This window comes from Coffea arabica, chromosome 11e, assembly GCF_036785885.1.
Source record: "Coffea arabica cultivar ET-39 chromosome 11e, Coffea Arabica ET-39 HiFi, whole genome shotgun sequence".
Taxonomy (NCBI): Eukaryota; Viridiplantae; Streptophyta; class Magnoliopsida; order Gentianales; family Rubiaceae; genus Coffea; species Coffea arabica.
In genome coordinates this window covers 47,671,865-47,685,908 of record NC_092331.1, presented here as the reverse complement: position 1 = coordinate 47,685,908, position 14,044 = coordinate 47,671,865, and the positions used below count along the sequence as shown (strand labels likewise).

Genomic DNA, 14,044 nt, shown 5'->3' with positions numbered 1-14,044 from the left:
GGATGAAAAGAAAGTAAAAAATTGTGTATTTTTATGAATATTTTTGGGTGTGTACCCCGTTTGGAAGCTAAGTTTTTTGGGTGTTTATCTAAAACTTTACTGTAACTTACTGTAGAAGTTTTTAAAAAAATTTTTAAAGTGTGTTTTTTTTGAATATTTTGAAATGTATAATTTAAAAAACTTTGAAATTTTTTTTTACTATATTTAAAATTTTTAAAAAACTTATAGCAGACAAACTCGGCAAAAAACTCCAAACAAGCATTTTAGTGTGTTTTTTAGAGGGTTACTTTAGATAAAGTAATAAAAAACATATTATCTATTAAAAACTATGCTAAAAACTCACGTTCCAATTCCAAACAGGTTCCAGTTTAAAAAAAAAAAAACTATAAACAATACCCTGCGACGCGCCGCCCACCTCCAATTTTACACTCGCTCGACATGCATATTCAAGAATGTAGGGTTTTAAGCTGTTTATAGCAAGCTCCAGCCGAAACCTCACAAGCGTTCTTTCTCTCTCACACACTAATACATCCCCAGGAACACACGGTTATTTGATTCTGTAGAGAGAGCAGAAATCAGTCTATATATACAAAATTTTTTATGTATATATAGCGTTTTGGTTTGAGGTTTTATTAATCTGATGATGGCGGCGGAGACGATGATGAATTCTTTGTGGGTCGGATCAGTTAAGGACCCAGAAAAGGAGCCGGTTACAACGTCGGATGCGTCGAATTCGAATGCGGCGTTGTTTCATCGGAGAATTGAGTTTCATCTGGCGAAAAAGCCGTTCAATGGGTTCAATGATGGAGGAAATAGTGGGAATGGGTTTAAGCTGGTGACTTTAAACCCGTATAATTCGAATGCCAGTTTAAAATCGGAGCCCCATAAAGCTTGGTCCGGGTCCGGGAAGCCCCCCTCGGAGTCTTCCTCGGAGAATCATAGCGGGTTGGATCCGGAGCTTAGCTTTACAATCACTTTCAGGAGAATTGTAAGATTTTTTATTTGTTTTTCTATATAAAAGTTTACATTTTTCCATTTCTATTTTCATTTTTATCTAGTAATGTGTTTTTTGCTGTTTGATTGAGCTCTGATTTTCTTTTCGGGAAACTTTGGTATCTCTAAAAAGCATCAGTTAGCTTGTTATAATAGAATGAATTGTGGGTTTTAAATAACTTTGTGTTGGCTCTTCATTTTTTTTCTTTGAAACAATTTGAAGTTCTGGGTTCTGTTTATGTATCGGAAATTTATTGTCACTGATGCTAAGCATTTAGGCATTTTAATGAGTGGAAATGTAGCATAAGCTGGATTAGCGAAAGCAATGAAGTTCTTATATTCTAAGCCTCTAATAATCCTCAAATTGCAAATTTGAATTCTTGTATGTGTATCTCTTTGCCGAGGTTGGAAAAGGAAAAATTCATACAAGTGGGTATTAGAAAGTGTTATTTGGCATTTTCGCACTGCAACATTCAGGTACTATAGTGTAACTTCTTAAATTTTGTCAATCATATCAGCAGTATCCATGTTATACCTGTTTTCATCACTGATTCTTCTGAGGCTTCTCCCAAGTGGGTGGTTCTTGTTAGTTACTAAAAGTTTTCTCGATGTTATACATTCAACAAGTCAGCAACTGAAAGAATTGAGGTTGAGTTCCACACCATGAATTACACTCACCTGAAATTGGGATACTGTCAGTATATTTTTTTATTTTTTATTTTGTTCAGTATTTGTAATCACGGTATTTTGTTTAGTATTTGGAATCATGGTTTTCTTTTTGATGCTATAATGGAGTGTAACTTTGATTAATTACAGGGTGCTGGCTTGCAAAATCTCGGAAATACTTGTTTTCTCAATTCTGTATTACAATGTTTGACATACACTGAGCCCTTGGCAGCATATTTACAAAGTGGTCGGCATAAAATATCCTGTGAGTCTGTCATCTTTCTCTTACATTTTCTTTATCATACAATAACAAATATGAAGTATATGAAATGCCTGTATGAGGGATCCCTGGTATCATGTTTGTCATTTTATTCTCAATGGTGTAGTTTGATATTTGCTGTTTTATCATCCGTGGGAAAAGATGTCTGAAGGTGGGATAACATTGATGGATGTTTCAAATGTGCTTGTAAAAGCTAAAGTGAAAGAGACATAAGGCTTATGAACAATTAGATGATTGAATATGGTTCCAGATAAAAATGGAAGGGCTGACAATGTGGGATGTATAGAAGTGCAAATTAATACCATGAATCTGTCAGAATTGATTGATGTTCAAGGAATGCCCAAGGATGAGATGTAGAAAGTGCAAAGTACTATCACGATTCTTCTTGCAATTTGTGATCATTGTTGACGGTTTCTTGTCTGATTTTCTATGTGATGCATATAAATTCTGGCAGAGCTAGACTGATTCTTTCATCTTTCTGGTTTTGAAAAAATTCATCCTAATTTCTCTACTTGCATTTTTTTTTCTCTTCGTTTGCACTATCGATTCATTTGAACCGTAGCATTGGTTGGCATCTTTAAGATCTTATGACCGTGTATAATATATCATTTTATCTGAATTTCCAGTGGTCCTATAAGAAACATGCGTGCTGACTCGTACAGCTTATCTTTGTTAGTTCTTTCTGGTTCATTTTTTCTTCTCATGGCTCATATTAGTGGCTTATATTTTTCCTGAGCCCTGTTTTACCTCTGGTGTTCACTTTCAAAAGGGTCAATTGTTTGATTCTGATTTTTGCATCTTTGACATGGTGCTATGAAGGTCGTACTGCTGGGTTTTGTGCTTTATGTGCCATTCAGAAACATGTGAGCCAAGCTCTGGAATCAACAGGAAGGATATTGGCTCCAAAAGATCTTGTATCAAACTTGCGATGTATCCTGAATTTTCTGCTTATAATGTGTTCGCTGGACTTCTTGTCATGTTGTAGGTTCATCTTCATGGCTTGTAATATTATCTTATCTTGATTTAGTTCAATATGTTTCCTGTCATAGCAGTTTGATACTGCCTGACATGACTTTTTAGCATCATTGGTGATCTTAGTTTCTACTCTGTTTTGGTCTTCATTTTTTCTCTTGCACTAACACTTGTCTGTTTTGCAACTTAAAACTTCTAGATGCTTTTAATTTGGTATTCTCCTCACTGTGGTGGAATTGCTTAGGCTTTAGATGTTTGAGTTGAATTTGGATCCTTGACAGTGATTTAGGCATATCTCGGAACTTTAGAAATGCCAGACAAGAGGATGCTCATGAGTACATGGTCAATTTATTAGAATCGATGCATAAATGCTGCCTGCCCTCAGGAGTGCCTAGCGAGTCACCCAGCGCTTACGATAAAAGTTTGGTCCATAAGATATTTGGTGGTCGCCTTCGTAGTCAGGTAACCATATCTTGCTCAGCTGCTCTTTTTTTTTTTGCTTAGGGTATTAGATCATTGGCTACAGATAGAATCAGAGTCTGCCTCACTTTGGTAAACGTGGTCAAATTTTTAATTAACTTTTTTATGCTGAAAGATCAAGATTTGATTGGGTTTCTGAGTGTACAAGTACCAGAAGATTTGGAGTCTTTTTTTGATTAGTCTTCTTATATTTTACAGGTGAAATGCATGCAGTGTTCGTTTTGCTCAAATAAGTTTGATCCCTTCTTGGATTTAAGTCTAGAGATAGTGAAGGCAGACTCGTTATACAAGGCACTAGCTCATTTCACTGCCAAAGAGCAGTTAGATGGAGGGGAGAGGCAATATCAGTGCCAGCAATGCAAGCAGAAAGTCAAGGCTCTTAAGCAGTTGACCGTTTACAAGGCGCCCCATGTCCTTGCAATCCACTTGAAGCGTTTTGGTTCGCATATGCCTGGCCAGAAGATTGACAAAAAAATTGAGTTTGGCCCTTCATTGGACTTAAAACCTTTTGTGACTGGTCCATATGTAAGTAGAAGGTATTTTATACAAGTATTAAGCATATAGTCCGAGAACGTTGTTTACTTCCACTAAAATGATAAGTTTTCATGTGTTCTTTTACAATGTGCATCTTGTATCTAAATATGTGACGTGGAATGAATAGATTAATACACTCAGCACAATTCAAAAGCATCTTAAGGAGTGTTACACTCTTAATAGTTTTGAATTAACATTGAATAGCTAGGAAAAAAGCATGTGCAGCAGATATTGCATCTTTAACTTCTTGTTGTGGTTACTTTATGTGCTTCTACTGTTGCTGAATTTTTGTATTAATCAAGTTACTTTCCTGTTTTGCATGTCATGGTAATATGAAATCCAAAAACACATCCTGGTGATTTTATTTTACTGATTACTCCTGTCTTTCTGTTTCTATCAGCTACATATCCTTCTACAGTTGTTCCAAAACTATTTTCCACCGTTAACCACCAAAGATCATGGACTTTTCAAATGTTCTGAAACTGCCCCTCATACCTCTCATACATCTTGACTAAATTACAAATATGCAAATAAACTGATCCTTTGTCGAAGGCTGAAGAGACATGGGAAAGAGGGATTATATGTTTTAAACCCTTTGACTGATACCATGAAACCAGAAAAATGTCATTAGGTTGTAGGTGTGATTTCTGTTCTTATGGTGGATTATCAATTATCTTTTGCATGTAGATATTCCACCATTTTTTATTTTGAAGGGTGATGCTGAAAGGGATGAGTATTGAGTAGCTGATTTGGACAGTTCATTGCTATTTCTAGTAGTAGATGAGTAAAGCCAGCCTAGCACATGTATTTTGTTATTAGTGTTTACCAAAATGAAAAAGTGTTAAAATGCTTTTTCATGTCTATGCCAACACATTTGCATTTTTTGTATGGTATCCCTTTTTTTTTTCTGTTGTTAATTGTTGTATTTCTTTTCTTAATTCATTGCAGGATGGGGAATTGAAATATACTCTGTATGGTGTTCTGGTTCATGCTGGTTGGAGCACACATTCTGGTCATTACTACTGCTTTGTTCGGACATCAAGTGGCATGTGGTACTCACTTGATGACAACCAGGTACTAGGATGCATCAATTTGTCATCATTTTCTTGTACCAATTTGATTACAGAAATTTCCACCTATCATTTCTCTTACAGAAATTAGGACCTATCATTACAGAAATTTGATCATCAATTTGATTACAGAAATTGGGACCTATCATTTCTCTTAGTATCTATGAGTTCCTTTTCTTGTTGGATCAAGGGTTCTTATAGTGCTATAAATTTCCACCTTAATTGTGTATGACCTTAAAATTGGGTGACGGAGTGAAACTCCAGTTGTCTGGTGGACATTTTATTTTCTTTGGTGGGAAGTTGAAGTAACTTGTACCGAATCAGATATTTGGAGATGCACCTTTGTTTTATTTTAATTTTGAAAGCCACCTTTGGATGATGGGCAGTTTGGAACCTTTGGGTTTCAATTTGCTAAAAGGCACATGAAACTTATCTTCCTGAATCGGGGTTGCCGAATGATTTGTTGGCATTTTGTTATTATTGCATGATTGGTGTTCCCCAGCTTTGTAACATGAACTAGCTGGTCAAATCTTTCAACTTGTAGGTTGATGTTACTTTTTGGTGTTTATAATTCAGTCTTTAAAGAGGTGAAACTTATTAGAATCCAAAAAGCATGTTTTCTTCATTATGGGTTGCTTTCTCTAATGTACCAATTTGGTCTGTGGTTTTGCTCCCGAACGCAACTTACAACCCATAAATCTGATTCCAAACAAATCAAATTCTAGTCCCCAGAAAAGTGACAGATCTTTGCATAGGGTTGGGTAATTCAGGTGGTCAAACCAAGTCTGTCAATATGGTAACATAATTGTTTAATGCTTTTAGTTTTATAACAGTTATGGAATAAAGTTTAGGACCTAATGGATGGAACTTGGAATAGTTACAGAGTTTTAAAATTCCTTTAAGCATCGCAGTCTCAATAGAGCTTCAAGATCAATAGTTTCCAAATGAAATATAACTTTTTTTTTAAGAGAATTATGATAAAAGAGGATGATCGGCTCTTTTTAAGGAAAATGGAATTCTTGCCAAATTCTTCAATGTCAGTTTAAAGTTTGGTGTAATGTAATCATCTTGATTTTCTATGCTCATATGTTGGTACTTTGTGGAGATAGCCATGTCCAGTTGTCTATTGCAGCTTTAAATGCAGTCCATCATGTGATGCATCATGGGATTAGTTTTCTTATTTTACTTGTTAGGTCATCTATGGCAAATGTTTGTGCAGGATAGATGAATTTTGGCTTCTCTGCATTGTAAACTGATACACCGTGAATTAACAGGTTGTTCAAGTTAGTGAGAGGAGGGTTTTGGAGCAGAAGGCTTATATGTTGTTTTATGTTCGAGATAGAATGTATTCCACACCTAAGAAAGTTGTTGATGCGATACATAAAGAAAGTATGGTCATAAATACATTTGGAAGGAAAACATATCCTAATCTTAATCAAGGATTGAAGGAAAATATCATGAATGGAGCAGTTGGGGGAAAGTTGAATGACTCCTTTTCTGCTACTGCTGCTCAGAAAGATGTAATGAATTCTAACATTATAAGCCAAAATCAAATGAAAAAGGATCCTGCTCAGAAAATTAATGGCCCAACAGCTCCTGAAGAAGCATGCCTAAAGAAAGACCAGCCTGCAGAAAATTCACTGAAGGTGCCACCTGTTGACCGCCTCCCCACATCAAATATTAATGGTGGAGATTGCTTGGTGCAATCACTTCCATCTTCTAGTGGATCTGATGGCTTTGTTAATTTTGGGAATTCTAGTAACTCAGGCAGTAGCGGTGGCATAGAACTGACTACTGCTATTGTTAAGCAAAAAGACATCAATAGCCTCCAAATTTCTGCCGGAAAGGACAAGACTGATTGTGTGGTCATACCAACTGATGGAAATACGAAAGCGAGCACTGGTAAATATCTTAGTGATGCGGTTGACAGACCAGCTAATGGTAATGTCCTCCATAGATCTCCTCAAGATACATGTGTTCCTTTGGAGGCTAATGCTGGAAAGGTACTTGATTTGCTTAGATTATGTTTTTGATTAGCTTCTATTTCGTATTTTACCTGCTCTCTTGAAATATATGCCATCTGCTCTCTATTTTACCTGCTCTCTATTGCATATATGCCATCTGACTTGCCCAGTATCTGCAGAATGTCACATTACTTCAAGCATCTTTGGCATATATGTTGTCATTTCTGATTGATAATTAACCTATCTGGAGATAGTGACGAATTTTTACTTGGCCAGCATGGTCAATAAACAAAATTTTATAGACAGCCACGTATTCTAGGCCTTCCCGTCCCCTCGGACCGCATATCTAACCAAATCTTCTGTAGGTCGGATGTTTCCCAGACAGTATTGGTGTAGCTGAGGGAGGTGCTCAAAAAGTTCGTGATATCAAAGATCGAGCATGCCAAAAACCAGCAACAAAACACTTGCTTCGCAAAAGGGCTCTTAGTGACAGGCTGCATTTAGTAAAGAGGAAGCCTTTGAAGCGCCCTGTTACAACCAAGCATCTTAGCAGAAACATTATTTTAGGAGCAGCCTTGGGACGGAGAAAGAAGAAAAAGAGGGCCAGACATTGTTCCCCAAAAAAACTGGATGGGAATCATGTCCTGTCAGATCTCGGGCCATCTACTTCTGAGGAGTCGAAGACTTCGACCATAAGCTGTTCAGCGTTCCCTCCAAGGGGCTTCAAATCTAATGCAGATGAGAAAGATAAGATTCTTGGTTTGAAGGGTATTACAGACAATGCTGACCTTCTCAGGGGCGTGAACGTGAAGGTTGTACCATGTAGGGATGAAGTTGGTCAACATGAGAAAGTTCCCTTGTCGGATACACAATCACGCAACAGATATTCCACCGCGGGTGGAGAGTTATTTGATAATGGAAAATCATGTGGCTCCATGCTCAAGAAAGGTGAAAAGGTGGAGAATGGTTTGATGAGGATTTCTGCTGATGGTTTGGAAGAGACAACTGGTGATTACTTGCATAATTTTGTCTCTTTAGGCTATTAGCTCAATCTAGTTTTTATCCATTGACTCCGTGCTGGAGCACTGATTATCACTTGTCTTTTGATTTGATTGATTACAGTTGCACGTTGGGATGGTGTTGAATGTTCTCCTGAAATTGTAGAATCCAGAAGTGTGGAAAATCTCAGAATTGGTTATATTGGGGATGAGTGGTAAGTTAAGTATAAATTACTGAGATATTTGTGTTGTTTAAACTATTATTGTTATCGTAAGAAGGTTCACATTCATTAAATAAAAGTATGCAGCTTAATTTGTTGAAATCTGGTTTGGATGCTGCTATCTGCTCATGAGTAGCTGACTCATGACTTGCGGGTGAATTTTTCAGTTCATTCTACTCCGTTATATTGGGAGCCCAAAATTCCTATAGCTTGACTTTATACTTCCATAATTGTAGAAGGGTTAAAACTCTGTGCTCTTCCTGTTAAGACATGTTCAAATTAAAATGGGCTTATGAACCAAATAAAACGTCTGGGCCTACTTGTTCTTTTAGCTGTTTAAATTCTCGTATTGACATGTTCTCTTGTATGAGTCTCCCTTTTATATATCTATACTTCTGTAGGGATGAGGAATACGACCAGGGAAGAAGGAAGAAGATTAGAGGCTCCAAGCTCACATTTGATGGAACCAATCCTTTCCAAGAAATTGCGACGCACAAGGCAAAAACAAAGAAAGCAAAGCTGGACCGATCTAGCTCTGCGAACCAGCCATTCAGGATATGATGAATCGGAAGCACAGGTCTAGAATTTGTCGAATTGAAGAGAATTCCTCGTATAGCGGCATATCTGCATTTTTCTGTAACGATTGTTGCTGGCCAGAGCCAAAGGGTGGTCGAAATCAGTATTAACCAAATATTTTTAGTCGATATTATTGTTCTCTTCCCCCACCCAATAATGTAATTCGAGACTTGCTTTAACTCCCAGTGTTCTTGTTTGAGTTACCTGTCAGGCTGCCTGGAAAACAGCTGAATTTTTGCAATTTATGTGGAGATATGCTGAGGATTGACCAGCCTCTCTCCATAAAGTTTTGTTATCTGATCCTCGGTCTTTTCTTGTGAGTGGAGATTTTGTTCATCTGCTTGCCTGACTTGCAACACAATTGCTTGCTTAAACTGTAGAGATTTGTTCCTTCAGAAATAGCATGAAAACCATGAGTTAGTAACTGTGGAGAAATATCTGCAATAGACACTAGACAGAAATAGGGAACTGGGCCAGCGACATCAGTACTTTGGTGGGCACGTCAATTAGCCAAATTATGACACCGTGTTATGTTTGGATTAACTGTTTTTGAGGATATTTTTGAAAATTTTACTATAATACTGTATATAAAAAGTTTTTACTATAAAATTTTTTTGAAATATTTGATATATTATATGGATGAGATGTTTTTTGAGTTATTATGTGTTGCTGTAGTATTATATTTTAAAATTTTATTTTTAAAAAAATGGCTAATCTAAACGGACGATTTCTAGGAGAATTGCTGGAACCAAGTGCAATTGTCATGTAAAAGGACTAATATTCTACTTTACATATTGAGCAAAATTATCATTAGTTTTAGGAGATTACAAGGAAAGAAATCACCAGTAACAGCATTTATTAGGGATGGTAATGGAGGTGGGTACCCGCGGGGGAAGAAATGGGGCGGGGCGAGGCGGGGGTGGGGGCAAAATATTTACCCTTGCCTTAAAACGAGGCGGGGGATGGGGCAACATACACCCGCCCCATCCCCCGCATAAAAAAAGATATATACATATATATATACATATATACATATATATATATACATATATATACAAAAGTAACAAAACCTCTTATTATTCCCCTTAGTTCCTCCTTCGTTCCCTCCTTCGCAGCCATCGCCGTCGCCTCCCATTCCCCTCAGTTCTAATCACTACTCAATTAATCGCAGGCGCAAAGGAGAAAGGTGAACTGGAAGGACGCGTGACTAAATTACTTAAGGACATCAAAAAGTCAGGTGTGCCCACTTCTTTTTGGTGCATTTGAAGTAAGTCGTCTATTGTGGCTTAACTTGTTATGATAGCATTGCAGGCAATGTCATTATTTTTATTGATGAGGTCCACATACTTATTGATTCTGGGACAGTAGGACAAGGCAATAAGGAATCTGGTCTTGATATTGCCAATTTATTGAAGCCATCACTTGGACGGGGTGAGTTACAGGTAATATTTCTTCCTTGTTACATGCTTTAGTGTGCATTATGTTACTGGATACTCATTGATACCTGGACAAGAAATCATGTTACACTGGTATGATCATGGATATTGTAAACTCATGTTTCTAATCTTAATTTGAAATTAGTAGCCGAAAGTTTCTAATCTTTTCTCGCGGAGGACCGCGGGGGAAATGGGGCGGGGGCAGGGGCGGGGGTTAAGGGGCAGGGGACGGGGGGAGTTATTTGACAACGGGGCGAGGGATGGGGGAAGGATCCCCCGCCCCACCCCCGCCCCTAGCATTTACCAATTCTAAAGGTGTACGTGAAAATGAGTTTCAACAACTTCCCGACTATATATTTTTACTTTGCTGACAGATTGAAAGTTCAAATTCTGTTCAATCCAGACAGCAGAATTGCACTACTGTTAGCTAGATGTAGGGTTTAACTTCCTTTGGTTATCTTCCTTTGGAAAATCTGTTGCTCCCCTTTTAAAATCTTTCCAAAAGTAAGTTTGGTGCAGGACTTTTTTCATTACTAAAAGAAAATAGAAACACTAAAAACACAAGAATTGAAAATCTTTTTTGTGTATAAAAATGAAAATACAAATTTGAGCCATGATATGCAAATTGAAAGATGCATTAGAAAGAGTTCTTCGTGGAGTACAAATGTAAACTCATTATGAATTCTTTTAGTGTATAATTTTTTTCCTTTTTAAACTTTCCCCACTTCCCCCTCCCCTAATCCCTTCCTACTCCCGAACCTAGTGGCCAAGGTGGAATCTTGGTCTGCCTGACCAATAGAGGTGGCAAAATAGGTGGGATGGGCGGGATTTGCTTGGATTTGAGATGGAACCGAGTCATATGGGTTTGGGTCCAACCTTATTCATATGTGTTTTGGGACTAATTTGGGCGGGATCACTTTGGGATGGGTTTAGATTGATCCCGCCCAATGCCCAAATCTATTTTCTACATATTTTTTCCTTTAATTCATTTTTAATTTTTTATATAACTTTAATAATTTTTATTTATTAAATTTCTTTTAGTTTTATGAAATAAACATGCAAGTGCTTTATACTCAGGATTCCCACCAAAAATTGGATTAACAAATAAAGGAAAAGATAGATATACAGCCATATTCCAACACATATCAAGATGGCTAAGGCACTTAGGGTGTTGAATATTTATCCTCATCATTGTTCAAGGATGACAGGTCTAAACTGACTGAAATGCTGGAAATTCTTGTGGATAATGACTAGGAAGACTACTAGATTATATTCGCTGGTATGACTATAAAAATTGTTAAAGATAATTTTTGAATCTAAGATTCCGTTTGGATTGGCTATTTTTTCAAAAAATAATTTTTTCAAATACAATGTTATAGTAATATACAATAACTCAAAAAACATCTCATCCATATTAGTATATCAAATATTTCAAAAAAATTTTATAGTAAAAATTTGTCATATACGCTGCTACAATAAAATATTTCAAAAACATCACCAAAAACAACTAATCCAAACGGAGCCCTTGCTATTTGAACCCAATGGGTACCCAAGTATTTTCCAAAATTTCCCATCAATTAATGGGTACAATTGAGATTTGTCCCATTTTAAACCTAATATCAAATTCCAGTACCCATCCCACCCAAAGTCCCCATAGGCATGGATAACCCATTGGAAAGTTATTTTGCCAAATGAAAAATTCAACGTGATTTGTAACCTTTTTTAAAACTAAATAAATGAAGCATGTTGCAATGCAACAGCCAACTAGATTCTATGAAATTAAGATTTAGCAATAAAGTATGGTTCAATTTTATTAATTATTTTTTGAAAAGATTTTTCATTAAAATTTGATGCTTTTCTGTTTGATCATTTGATTAAGAAAAAATTACCAAATTTAAATAGTTATGTGATTTTGCAATTGATATATGTAGTTCAAGACTTCAAGTTTCAATTTTCAAAGATTTATAGGCGAGTGAACAATTGACAAGTTGGTCAAGAAGACAAATATCTTTTGGGTCATCATGTTACGGGTAGAATCGTCCCCAAATTCGACGGTCAAATTGGTCAGCGGATTTTTGGTTAGAAATGTAAATAAAAGGGCAAATTATCCAATTGGCCCTTTAACTCTTTGTCTAGATAAAATTAAGCCCCTCATCTATTTTTTACTGACTTTAAGCCCTTGAACTTGTAAAATGGGAAATCCGTGGCCCTTTTAGCTAGTTTCTTCGATTTTGCAACCGGAGGACCAATTCACACGAACGCCAGTGTGCTTCTTTCAAGGGCATTTTTGTCCTCATATTCTAAGCAAAAAGGGCACACATAGTCCACCTTCCCTCCACTAGCTTAGAAATCAACGGGGAATACAGTGGCCAAAATTTCCCCAAATGCCCGCCTAGACTCGTAAACGGACTTCCCAAAAACTACTGAATTGGGTAAAGAAAAATAAATATTCTCAAAGATGCAAGACTTAGGCTCCAGATGAGACATCAGACAAAGGGGTCCAACTCCGTCTTTATCCACAACCAATACCTCACTAGGCATTAAAGACATCAGAAACCAAACCAATATCCTCAAAAACGCAAGCTTGGACTCGTTAAAGACATCAGAAACCAAACCAACTCCAGTAATCGATTTGAGGACGTTGTCATGGACGGAGACGATGCCAACGCCTTCTTGGCCGCGGTGCTGGACCGCGTGGAGGGCTAAATAGCACAGGCGAGAAGCTTCGGGGTCACCATAGATGCCCACCACGCCTCACTCCTCTCTGGGTTTGTCGTCATAATCGTCGGAGACATCGGAGACGACGTCGGAGATATGATTCTTGGAAGCGGCCGAGACACCAGTCCAGTGGACTTTGCGGGTATGGGTGACGGGGTGGCAGGGTGGCAGGGTTTTACGAGGGTTTTTGAGAAGGAAGAGCAGAAGGGCTTGTCATGAGGAGGCGTTGTAAGCGGAGAGAGCTTCTGGGAGGCCGCGGCGGCCGCGGCTGCTGCGGTGGCGACAGAGACGGCCATGGGATTGCGTGGGGGTTGCGCAGGGAAAAGTAAGGGAGATGAGGGAAATCAAATAGAAAGGTGGACTATGTGTGCCCTTTTTGCTTAGAATATGAGGACAAAAATGCCCTTGAAAGAAGCACACTGGCGTTCGTGTGAATTGGTCCTCCAGTTGCAAAACCGGAGAAACTGGTTGAAAGGGCCACGGGTTCCCCATTTTACAAGTTCGAGGGCTTAAAGTCAGCAAAAAATAGATGATGGACTTAATTTTACCTAGATAAATAGTTAAAGGGCCAATTAGATAATTTGCCCTAAATAAAATGTTCTTCTGGGAGTAAAGTGCCTATTGATTGCATCTAAAGCGGAAAAAGTGCAAATCACCTCATATTCATCCAGGAACTGTAATTAATCCCTATAAGAAAATTAAACACTACCAAAGAGATCAAATCTCACCGTGCCAACATTTGAACCTGTTGAATAATGAGCATTGCCATTTCCTGGTATTCTACTGTCATCGTTTGGACTAATTTCACTTTGTTTTTTTGAACACTGTCACTTTTTTATTTTATAACCTAAACTTTAATTTTGAACACTTTATACTTTAAATTCTTAATTTTGGACACTTTGCGCTCTATACTTTCAAGTTTGTCCAATTTAAATCCAATCAATGACAACTTTAGTAAAATTAACGGTATAGGGAACTCAACAAATTAATGATAATGTGCAAAAAGTAGTCAAAAGATGTCAAGATATAATAATAAAAATAAAATAATATATTATTATTAATTTACACCATCTTTTATCTCATTAATTTTGCTAATAATATTAGGAATTGAGATCTTATAAATCAATGATAATGTA

The 14,044-nt window shown here is 37.2% G+C and overlaps 1 protein-coding gene across 3 annotated transcripts; it reads left to right on the top strand.

Moving 5' to 3' along the window:
• The first annotated feature begins 380 nt into the window (after positions 1 to 380).
• On the top strand, positions 381 to 9,074 carry LOC113703908 (ubiquitin carboxyl-terminal hydrolase 23-like). 3 transcript variants are annotated; one of them, XM_027225422.2, is made up of 10 exons: positions 381 to 988; positions 1,810 to 1,924; positions 2,759 to 2,869; positions 3,201 to 3,373; positions 3,590 to 3,916; positions 4,874 to 4,999; positions 6,270 to 6,998; positions 7,325 to 7,967; positions 8,082 to 8,172; positions 8,580 to 9,074. In XM_027225422.2, exons 1-10 carry the CDS (start codon positions 641 to 643, stop codon positions 8,737 to 8,739), a joined length of 2,823 nt encoding a protein of 940 aa, XP_027081223.2. In that variant the 5' UTR covers positions 381 to 640; the 3' UTR covers positions 8,740 to 9,074. The 3 variants fall into 3 exon arrangements, with proteins under 3 accessions (XP_027081223.2, XP_071928374.1, XP_071928375.1); XM_072072273.1 differs by lacking the exon at positions 381 to 988 and adding an exon at positions 1,001 to 1,470; XM_072072274.1 differs by lacking the exons at positions 381 to 988; positions 1,810 to 1,924 and having other exon boundaries at positions 2,853 to 2,920; positions 3,193 to 3,373.
• Positions 9,075 to 14,044: the final 4,970 nt, after the last annotated feature.